At 34.8% G+C, this 11,444-nt stretch overlaps 2 protein-coding genes across 4 annotated transcripts; both read left to right on the top strand.

Annotated features, from left to right (window-relative positions):
• The first annotated feature begins 605 nt into the window (after positions 1-605).
• Positions 606-4,293, top strand: LOC107824108 (uncharacterized). Of its 3 annotated transcripts, none has more exons than XR_012695869.1 (8): positions 606-761; positions 882-1,178; positions 2,081-2,174; positions 3,095-3,213; positions 3,370-3,477; positions 3,571-3,666; positions 3,742-4,065; positions 4,183-4,293. XR_012695869.1 is itself a non-coding variant. In XM_016650838.2 (8 exons), the coding sequence occupies exons 2-7, from the start codon at positions 882-884 to the stop codon at positions 3,796-3,798; spliced, it is 771 nt and encodes a 256-aa protein (XP_016506324.1). In that variant the 5' UTR covers positions 606-761; the 3' UTR covers position 3,799; positions 3,912-4,170. The 3 variants fall into 3 exon arrangements, 2 of the variants coding, with proteins under 2 accessions (XP_016506324.1, XP_016506323.1); XM_016650838.2 differs by lacking the exon at positions 4,183-4,293 and having other exon boundaries at positions 3,742-3,799; positions 3,912-4,170; XM_016650837.2 differs by lacking the exon at positions 4,183-4,293 and having other exon boundaries at positions 3,742-3,799; positions 3,893-4,170.
• A 4,107-nt stretch (positions 4,294-8,400) lies between these two features.
• LOC107824107 (serine/threonine-protein phosphatase 7 long form homolog) lies at positions 8,401-9,093 on the top strand. Its single transcript, XM_016650834.2, has one exon. The coding sequence runs from the start codon at positions 8,401-8,403 to the stop codon at positions 9,091-9,093; it is 693 nt and encodes a 230-aa protein (XP_016506320.2).
• The last annotated feature ends 2,351 nt before the right edge of the window (positions 9,094-11,444 follow it).

The raw sequence follows: 11,444 nt of genomic DNA, 5'->3' as shown, positions 1-11,444 counted from the left end.
AATCCCATACATCAAATGCAGTTCAAACTTTGGGTCTGAAGTTGATCTTAGTAGAGCCTAAGTTCTCCATGTTAAATCTTATTTTGTTCAAATTCTATTCAATTATTAAAAAGTGATTACATTTTTAATAATTTTTAGAAGTTAGTTATGTTTTAAACATTTTTATCACAAGCGACTACTTGGTGTTATTTCTATTTTTTTAATGTTATATTTTGCAAGTTAAGACAAAGGAGCAAAGTGAATAAATTGTTGTTTTCAGGACCCCTATTTTAAAGAATAGCTCAAATTTAAAAGTAAAACACCTCATAATCAAATTTCACATCATGGGGGTTAAAGTTTCGAACTTCAATCATCTGTCACAACCTAACCAACAAATGTGTAAAACAAGAATCCAAAAATATGCATAGTTATAGCTTAATTGAAACCAGTTTTGAGAAATATATACTCCATTTATCACTTTACACAAATAGTATTTGACTAAGCACAACATTTAAATAAATAATTTTGAAACGTGTAGTTTTAACCATGAGATTTATGTAGCTATAAGAAAAAAAAAAGAACATTTAATATTCAATTAATATAATAAATTGATTAATATTAAAATAGTGACACATAAAGGGAAATGGAAAAATAAACTTTGTAATTTAAAATAAATAATTCATGTTTAGCACATGAATTAAAGTTTCCGGAACCAAACCGTCAAACATTCTCTTGCCAACTTGTGTCCCATTGATCATCAGTTTCAGTTAGCTCCCCTTAAGGTAACTCTATTCAATCATCAGTACTATTCAATAATCAGTAATAAATCAGAACAAAGAATCATTTGCGCTTTGCTCTGGTTTCATTTGTTGGTTTTTTTCGCTATTTGGTTTAATTATCAGATGGAATCGAAAGATAGAGTTGGAGAAATAGACCGGTTAGAGAGGGGTTTGTTAGTGGAGCATGTCTCAGAAGAAGAATCCGAAGAAGAAGTTGTTTATACGGCGTCGTTTGAAGAAGCTGAAGATTATTTCGTAAAATATCAAACAGCTCGATGGGTATTGTATTCGTTCTTGCTAATATTAGCATGGGGAATAGGGCTAATCATGTTGCTTTACTTGCCCCTTCGGAGGTATATTTTGCGCAAAGATATCCGCTCCAGAAAACTTTATCTCACTCCCAATGCCATTGTTTACAAAGTAGAGTAACTCCTTTTTCCCCCAAAATTCTTTTTTCTTTTACTATTTACTGCCTCGTTCTTAATTTATCTGATGATGTTTAATTGTGCATGGAGTTTTACAGCTTGTTTGAGTGGTTGTTACCTATTGTATCCTATCGTATTATTTGTTTTGATCGTTACTTAAATTTTATTGTATCGTATCATTAAGTCTGTCATTACGTAACGATGAAAAGTGTCGCTTTGTGCAATGACAGATTTGGTGTGATGGCGACGTTACCTTGGTTTTTACTCTCATCTTGTCCTTCCTTATTATTAAATAATCATATTTTATCATTTATTCTACTTTTTATATAATATTTCTACTTCGTATCTTATTTTTTTCTTAGTAATATTGCAAGTCTATTCTTCATATTGTTGGCGTGTGACATCATGAAATGAAGGCAAATGATACAATCTATCCAAACGTTGTATTCGTCAAATAATACAATAAAATACGATACATTATGAAATGACATGTAACAATCATCCAAACAAGCTCTTAAGAAAGAAAGAAACCCTTTTATTTGTGTGATCATTGAGGGTAAATTGGGAAGGTTAAAGTTATATTGTTTCTAAATATAGAAAGTTGTCATTTTTTTGGGACATACTTAAAAAGAAATACCTCACATAAATTGGGATGGAGAAAGTACTTGTTTTGCTTCTTTGACCGTGTACCATATTGATGTGTGCATGTTAATGTATAAAAAAGATAATTTTTTTGTACACCCTTATTTAATCCATTTGTGCTAACTTGCAATCTTCAGTTTTTGTGATCTTGGGCAGTTTGATTAATTAGCTTGATATTATGCTATTATGTACCATGAATGCAAATGTGACTTTTACTTGAATTGCATATAGTAAGATTTTCTGCATCTGGTATAGGTGACAAAACCAGTTCCATTTCCATGTTTTGGGGATTTGAAGAAGGAGAAATATGTTTTATTGCCATCAGTTGCTGACATTATTGTTGAACAAGGTAAAAGTGACTTTCTTACTCTGCTGATTCTGCTGTTGGTATATGTGGTCTATTGCCAAGTTGACGTCTTTTTGAATTTTCTAGTTGAGATGGCATCCCCCAAGAGAAATTTTTAGATGGATATTATTTATTTATATATGTTCCCAAATGAACTTGGATGTGTTTACCTTTTATTGATGACTAATATTTCTTAGCCCAAGAGTGTTCAAGTTACCCATGCATGAAAAAGGAGAATATTTCAGGTTCTCATTTCATGGATTCGTTGAAGTTCCTTTTTGATCCTTACCACATGAAGTGACCCAAATGCACCTGACTTTCTCCTAAAATAAGTCATAGTAGCTAATACGACGTGGGCCTTCTAGATGCTCCTGGATGTGAATCTTGTGACAAATTTTTAAACTTGACTGGGAGGATACAAGAGAATTTTAATAACTGGCTGGAGCTTTTTGACTCGACCTACAATGTGGTACTTAAAAGAAGTGGAAAAAGAACCCTTACCACAATCGTCTAGTCGTGACATTCAATAATGGTTAGTATTGAATATCGATCTTTTGCTTAATCTCCTATGGATCTGATAAAAAATTAAGGATCAAAAGTACAAGTAACAGACCAAATGGAATGCTTCTTTCTTTTCGAAAGAACGGAAAGTGACAACAAAAATTAAGGACAGGAAATTCATCTTTTGGTTAAAGCTTCACCATAATCTTTCTCTGTTATTTGGTCAACCAGTACTTCATCAGGTGCATAAAAGCTCTACTGCTTGGAGGCATTTCTTTCTGGATAACTTCTTGTGGATTATCATATCAAAAGTCTGCAAATACAGATAACAAACACTTGCAGAAATGCACTTCTGTGATATCTTTCAGTTTTAGGCTTGGTACAACCAAAACTTGAGACTTCTGAATTGATGTAATTGCCAGGTTACTTACAGTCCCTGTGTGGGGTATATTCTGTAAGAATTGAAAATGTTGGTGTGAGAAGGTCCCCGAGTGATGATCTCCAAATCCAAGGAATTGCAGATCCTCTTGATTTCAGGAAGGTATGCTTTACCTCTAGTTATTAACTTCTTGTTAATATTATTTTCTCTTGGAGAGATACTAATAATTCCTCCTTAAGTGAGCTTGCTATAGGTTTGAGAATTGTGCCGTGAATCTAAGATATATGTTGACTTGTGAACCAATGATTCGTTTTCTAGGCTGTTCTAATGCGACTATCAAATCTTAGAAGTGAAGCATTCTCTAGACAAGCTTCAGCTGTTGATGATACTTCGAATTTGAGAATCGGTTATTCCTCTGCTGCTTCGGTATGTTGTGACTAGAGCAAGTCTTTTGTGTTTCTCGATCTCTTTTCTGCATTTCCAATAGCAAATTCTTGGTCTCATTTTTGTGATTGGCAGATGTCCCCATCGAGATCCATCAGACCTGATTCTATATCTCATTCGGGAGACCTTGCTGTATTACAGAAGCTGGAAGAAGTTGGGAGTTCCGTTAAGGTAAAAACAATACAACTTCCCCTAAATCAACATGAGTGTCTTCTGCTATCTAGTAATGCATGGGATTTTGTTCAGAGGGTTCAAAATCTGATTGAAGAACACCACTTTCAAACACCAGAACATCTGGCTTAAGGTAAGCGCGTGTACACAGGAAAGTCATATAATTCAGCGGCCAACTCTGTTCATTACTTTCGATGGTTATATCACTTTGTTATTAACTGCACAGGCGCATTTGTTCATTCCAGATGCTTGGCAAATGAGTTAGGATGTTTCTCTAGGAAAACTACAATTTCAGATGCTTTTTACTATGTGGGGTTTGCTTCCTCATTCCGTAGCAAATTTTGTTTGCTCAGAGTAGCTTTTTTGGAAGAAGAATTAGGTTGTCTCTAGTCAACATAGGTAACTCATTCAATTAACTGTCTCATCTAGAGTTTAAAAAATCATTTTGCTGTGTTTATTGTGGAGATATCTGCTGCAATAAATTACATCTCATTCGTACTTGAATACTTCTTTCAGACACTGCTACTCCCCATACATATAGACTGACTTTTGGAGTAATTGGCAAAGCATTATTGTGGTATTCAATCACCCAGTGATAGTGATGGCGATGGAGACAATTCAAAATAATTTGGTTAGTGCAATTTAATGCATTATGAGTCTTCATAGGATGACCCCATCAATGCAATAGTAGGTAGATTCATCAATGTGCATTAGATTTGGAGGTCATTCCCGGAGTCCGAAACTGAAATGATGTCTTTTTGGGCATAAAATACGTTTATACACTTAAAAAAAAGTTACATTTTTACCTAAAACAACAATTTGGGCCCACTAAATATGTTCTGCAGGACTGACATTTGTTTGTTAGTGTAAAACGTATTATAATACTATGTTTTACTTAAACGTAATATTATACTGCGTTTTACACTAACTTTTGGGCCCACCAATAAGTGTTCCGCGGATAACTGACATAACAATAATTCAAAAAGTCCGAAACTGAAATGACGTATTTTTGTACTTAAAATACGTTTATACTGCGTTTTACTTTAACGGAAAGTTAGCCATTAAAGTAAAATACAGTATTATACTGCATTTTACTAAAAAATTAATTTTTTTATAGGAAAACGCTATATAGTATTACGTTTAAGGAAAACGTAGTATTATACTGTGTTTTCCTTTAATAAAATATAACCCCTCCTTCTTCCCCACGACAGATCTTCCATTTTTTTAAAAAAAAAAACCCCTCCCCCACCATTCTGCTGGTCCCCCCGAATTGGGCCCCACCCGTCACACAAAAAGTGAAGAGCGTAGGTCCCGCATACAACCCAAGCCTTGGATTCCTTCTTTCGGGGTCAAAATTTCAAATTTCCGATATTTCAAAAAATATAAATCGAGGTATTTCGATTTAGTTTATGTAGAAACTCGTAGAGCATATGCATATTTGTTTTCTTGAATGTGTTTCCACGTTGATTTATGTTATGTTTGCGATTAAATTTGTATGTTATTTTCACCCGGATTAAATTATTAGTGTATTAAAAAAATAGTTAAAACTTGAGAAATTGTTTTTATTGTTAATGAAATTATTCACAAATATATTTTACTGTTTTATATGTAATTTCGTGAATGTTATGTTCATATGTTTGTTGTTTTTATTTAGTTTAAATTATTTATTTGCTTAAAGAATAGTGGCCTTTTAGCGTAGTAAAATATAGAGCTTTTTAGCGTAGTAAAATATAGAGTCTTTTAGCATAGTAAAATATAGAGCATTTTAGCGTAGAGTCTTTGTAGTTTAAGTATGTAATAACTACAAACTCTATCCAATTACACTTTATAAAATTAATTATTTAATTTATAAAATAAACTTACAGAACTAACAAATTAATATATGTTGTCAAACTAAATATCGAGCGTGGAACTCATAGTTGTATACCCTGTCCAATTAAAAATTAATTATTTAATTTATAAACTAACAAAATTCTAAAAATATTGAAATTGACACACAAAAGAATTAAGGATAGTTTGGTGATACTGGGCCTCAAATATCGAGCCTGGAACCCATATCTAATTACTCTGTCCAATTAAAAATTAATTATTTAATTTATTAAACTAACAAAAATTTAAACTTATTGAAATTGACACACATAATAATTAAGGATAGCTCGGTGCTATTGGGCCTCAAATATCGAGCCTGGAACCCATAGATAATTACTCTGTCCAATTATAAAATTAATTATTTAATTTATTAAACTAACAAAATTTTAAACTTATTGAAATTGACACATATAATAATTAAGGATAGCTTGATGCTACTGGGCCTCAAATATCGAGGCTGGAACCCATAGATAATTACTCTGTCCAATTCTAATTAATTATTTAATTTATTATAACACACAATTTTAAAAATATTGAAATTGACACACATAATAATTAGGGAGAAGTGTACGGTTAGCCACTAATAATACACGTATTTACTTTTAAGCCATTGTTTAAAATGTCTTTAGCCTTTAGCCACTGCTTTAATAAATTTTAACTGCCCGGACAAAAATACTCTTCTGCTCATGTCCTTAACTTTTATACTTAACTTCAGGACTATATGTCATTAACTTTTGACTTGGAACTCTAAGTTCAGGACTTCAGGACTACATGTCCTTAACTTTTGAACTTAACTTCAGGACTACATGTCCTTAACTTTGAACTTGTAACTCTAAGTTCAGGACTACATGTCCTTAACTTTTGAACTTGGAACTTAAACTTCAGGACCAAATCTCCTTAACTTTTGAACTTGTAAGTCAAAGTTAAGGACCTATTGGGTGTGTTTGGTATGAAGTTTTCAATTTTTTCCATGTTTGGTTGGCTAAAATGTTTTGGAAAACATTTTCCTTATCAATTCATTTTCCTCCAATTGGAGGAAAATGTTTTCCTTATCAAGAGAAGGAAAAATATTTTCCAAAGCTCCTTCTCAACGTTCCTCACCCTCACCAACCCACCCCACCCCCTCTCCAAAAAAGTTTTTTTTTAAATTTCAGTTTTTCCGTTACCATCCTGATCTGACCCTTCACCCCTCCCCCCGCCAAAAAAAATTACCTTAAGTTTTTTTTGCAATTTTAAATTTCTGTTTTTTCATTTTTCTACACCACCCACCCCAACTCCCCCCTCCCCCCCATAATTTTTTTTTACTTTTTTTTCGTTTTTTCGTTTTACTGCCCCCTAGCCCCATGCCACCGCTCACCCTCCCCCTCCCCCCGAAAAAAAAAATTTAAATATATTTTTCAGTTTTAATTTTATTATTTATCGGTTTAAAGGCTCAAAATTTTACAAGTTCCAAAATTATGAGTTCGGAGGTTTATGTGTTTGGAAGTTTACGGGTTCGAAATTCCGTGGTTTTGAAAGTTTAGCGGTTCGAAAGTTTATGAAATTTGTGGGTCCGGAAGGTTGTTGGTTTGAAAGTTTATGGCTTCATGTTTATTATATCTAAATTATTTATGAATACTCTTGAGAAGTCATTTTCCTTAATTTGGGTACCAAACACCGGAAAATGAATAAGATTACTATTTATTTTCCAAGAAAACATTTTCCGTTATACCAAACACACCCATTGTCCTTAACTTTTAAACTTGTAACTGTAAGTTAAGGACTGTATGTCCTTAACTTTTGAACTTGGAAGTCAAAGTTAAGGACCTATTGTCCTTAACTTTTGAACTTGTAATTGTAGGTTAAGGACTGTCTATCCTTAACTTTTGAACTTGTAACTATAAGTTAAGGACTGTCTGTCCTTAACTTTAGAACTTGTAACTGTAAGTTAAGGACTGTCTGTCCTTAACTTTTGAACTTGTGTCCTTAACTATTGAACTTAACTTCAGGACTTCAGGATTACATGTCTTTAACTTTTGAACTTGCAACTCTAAGTTCAGGACTTCAGGACTATATGTCCTTAACTTTTGAATTTAACTTTAGGACTTCAGGACTATATGTCTTTAACACAAGTATCTTTGTCCTCAATTTTTTGGCTTTTTACCATATTTTTCCTTATCTGTTGTTTAAGAAAATCTAAAAGTCATTTTTTTAGAAAACCAAAAGTCACGTCCTTCCACGTCTGTGATTATTATGAGTGAATGGTTTACCAGGCAATTCAACTCCTGAAAGCAGACACAAAAGAAAATGAGAGGCTTATAAAATTTACATGATTAATGCATTTCGTTTCTTCTATTCAAAATTGGATTTCATATATGAAAATAATGGAAACACTCATACGGACCCTAGATTGCCATTGCAAAAGGAGAAGTGGAGCTGTAAGGAATGAATCTGAAAATGGCGTATTTCCGTTTGGGAAGGAAAGGGTAATACTACCTTTTCATATTAATTTTAATAGACTAGTGGCTACTTTTGTTCAGCATTAAAAATGATTGATAAAAAGTAAATACCACTTTAAAAAGTGGCTACCTCACACAATTTTTACTAATAATTAAGGATAGCTTGGTGCTACTAGGCCTCAAATATCGAGCCTGGAACCCATAGATAATTACTCTGTCCAATTATAAAATTAATTTATTAAACTAACAAAATTTTAAACTTATTGAAATTGACACACATAAAAATTAAGGATAGCTTGGTGTTACTGGGCCTCAAATATCGAGCCTAGAACCCATAGATAATTATTCTATCTAATTATAAAATTAATTATTTAATTTATTATAACAAAAACACATAATTAATATTGTTTAAATTGTAGTAGACGACATGGACTTGCCGCCTGTGCATCCTGGACCAGCTGCGGATCAGATATTAGTGTTACAAGGCGACCATAGGTCCGCCTATGTATGGGAGGGACATGTATTGGATCAAACTCTCCGCGCCAGGAGACCGGACGACTTGTGGGACTTTTTGAGGGGGAGAGCTTTCCATGCCTGCGTAGTCCATTGCCTGCGTGCTACGGGCTTCCTTAAGATTTTTGAGATTGGGCGGATGCAGCTCGACTGGTCTCTCATCACGGAGTTGATAGAGTGGTGGCGACCAGAGACGCACATTTTTCACCTGCCTACTGGAAAGGCCACCATCACGCTTCAGGATGTTCAGGTTTTGTATGGGCTGTGTGTAGATGGACTGGCCGTTGCACTGCCCCAATATATGAGAGCTATGATGCATCCCCAGTATTTGGATTTGCTGGGGCAGTATACTGGTTTCAGACCACAGGGTGAGGCTGCAGTTAGAGGGGGCAGTCGCATTTCTGTGACAGCTATCAGACAACATATGGAGGTATTGCACCCCGACATTACCGACGAGACAGAGGATCTCCATATTGACCGGTACACGAGGTTGGCGTTGTTCCTTCTTTTTGGGGGTGTCTTGTTCCCGAACACTTCGGGAAATCTAGTGAGTCTGCGCTTTCTGCATCATCTGCATCAGCTAGATGAGTTACCCCAGTACAGCTAGGGTGTTGCTGTTCTAGCATACCTGTACAGGAGTATGTGCCGAGCGAGCAAGGGCACCCAGGTGGACATATGTGGTTTTCTGTCGCTTCTACAGGTGACAACATTTTCGAATACTCTGTTCATTACTCAATTCTATTGGTGGGCTCAAAAGTTAGTGTAAAACGCAGTATAATACTATGTTTAAGTAAAACGTAGTATTATAATACGTTTTACACTAACAAACAAATGTCAGTCCTGCAGAACACTTATTTGGTGGGCCCAAATTGTTGTAAAACGCAGTATTATAATGTGTTTTAGTAAAACGTAGTATAATACTGCGTTTTACTTTAACGGCCAACTTTTCGAATTCAGAGTAATGAACAGAGTATTCGAAAATGTTGTCACCTGTAGAAGCGGCAGAAAACCACATATGTCCACCTCGGTGCCCAGGTTCGCCCGGCACATACTCTTGTACATGTATGCTAGAATAGTAGCACCCCAGTTGTACTGGGGTAACTCATCTAGCTGCCGCAGATGATGTAGAAAGCGCACTCACTAGATTTCCCGAAGTGTTCGGAAATAAGACACCCCAAAAAAAAGGAACAACGCCAACCTCGTGTACCGGTCAATATGGAGATCCTCTGTCTCGCCGGTAATGTCGGGGTGCAATACCTCCATATGTTGTCTGATAGCTGTCACAAAAATGCGATTGCCCCCTTTAACTGTAGCCTTACCCTATAGTCTGAAACCAGTATACTGCCCCAACAAATCCAAATACCGGGGACGCGTCATAGCTCTCATATACTAGGGCAGTGCAACGGCCAGTCCATCAACACCCAACCTATACAAAACCTGAACATCCTGAAGCATGATGGTGGCCTCTCTAGTGAGCAGGTGAAAAGTGTGCATCTCCGGTCTCCACCGCTCTATCAACGCCGTGATGAGAGACCAGTCGAGCTACATCCGCCCAATCTCAAAAATCCTAATGAAGCCCGTAGCATGCAGGCGATGGACTACGCGGGCATGGAAAGCTCTCCCCCTCAAAAAGTCCCACAAGTCGTCCGGTCTCCTGGCGCGGAGAGTCTGATCCAATACATGCCCCTCCCATACATAGGCGGACCTATGGTCGCCCTGTAACACTAATACCTGATCCGCGGCTGGTCCAGGATGCACATGCGGTAAGTCCATGTCGTCTACTGCAATTTAAACAATATTAATTGTGTGTTAAGTTTAAAATTTTGTTAGTTTTATAAATTAAATAATTAATTTTTAATTGGACAGAGTAATTAGCTATGGGTTCCAGGCTCGATATTTGAGGTCCAGTAGCACCAAGCTATCCTTAATTCTTTTGTGTGTCAATTTTAATATTTTTAGAATTTTGTTAGTTTATAAATTGAATAATTAATTTTTAATTGGACAGAATATAAAACTGTGAGTTCCACGCTCGATATTTAATTTGACAACATATATTAATTTGTTAGTTCTGTTAGTTTATTTTATAAATTAAATAATTAATTTTGTAAAGTGTAATTGGATAGAGTTTGTAGTTAGTACATACTTAAACTACAGAGACTCTACGCCAAAAGGCTCTATATTTTACTACGCTAAAAAGCTCTATATTTTACTATGCTAAAAGGCCACTATTCTTTAAGCAAATAAATAATCTAAACTAAATAAAAACAACAAACATATGAACATAACATTCACGAAATTACATATAAAACAGTAAAAGATATTTGTGAACAATTTCATTAACAATAAAAATAATTTCTCAAGTTTTAACTATTTTTTTAAAATACTAATAATTTAATCCAGGTAAAAATAACATACAAATTTAATCGCAAACATAACACAAATCAACGTGGAAACACATTCAAGAAAACAAATATGCATATGCTCTACGAGTTTCGACATAAACTAAATCGAAATACCTCGATTTATCTTTTTTGAAATATCGGAAATTTGAAATTTTGACCCCGAAAGAAGGAATCCAAGGCTTGGGTTGTATGCAGGATCTATGCTCTTCACTTTTTGTGTGACGGGTGGGGTCCAAGAATTATTTTTTTTTAATCGGGGGGTGGGGACCAACAGAATGGTGGGGGAGGTTTTTAAAAAAAATGGAAGATCTGTCATGGGGAAGAAGAAGGAGGGGTTATATTTTATTAAGGGAAAACGTAGTATTATATTACGTTTTCCTTAAACGTAGTACTATACTGTGTTTTCCTATAAAAAAATTAATTTTTTAGTAAAATGCAGTATAATATTGCGTTTTATGTAGAAATGTAACTTCTTCTTTTTTAACTGTATAAACGTATTTTAAGTACAAAAATACGTCATTTCAGTTTCGGACTCGTCATTCCCTGCGGTGTGAAT

The sequence above is a fragment of the Nicotiana tabacum genome, chromosome 10 (genome assembly GCF_000715075.1).
Source record: "Nicotiana tabacum cultivar K326 chromosome 10, ASM71507v2, whole genome shotgun sequence".
In the NCBI taxonomy this organism is placed as follows: Eukaryota; Viridiplantae; Streptophyta; class Magnoliopsida; order Solanales; family Solanaceae; genus Nicotiana; species Nicotiana tabacum.
The sequence above is the reverse complement of the archived record's forward strand: the minus strand, read 5'-3'. Positions and strand labels throughout refer to the sequence as shown.

Excerpts from the sequence above, each read along its gene's own strand:
- LOC107824108 (XM_016650838.2), top strand. The coding sequence starts at position 882 with ATGGAATCGAAAGATAGAGTTGGAGAAATAGACCGGTTAGAGAGGGGT. Across the intron at positions 3,214-3,369 it reads ATCCTCTTGATTTCAGGAAG|GCTGTTCTAATGCGACTATC; the intron begins GTATGCTTTACC and ends TTCGTTTTCTAG. Across the intron at positions 3,667-3,741 it reads AAGTTGGGAGTTCCGTTAAG|AGGGTTCAAAATCTGATTGA; the intron begins GTAAAAACAATA and ends GATTTTGTTCAG.
- LOC107824107 (XM_016650834.2), top strand. The coding sequence starts at position 8,401 with ATGGACTTGCCGCCTGTGCATCCTGGACCAGCTGCGGATCAGATATTA.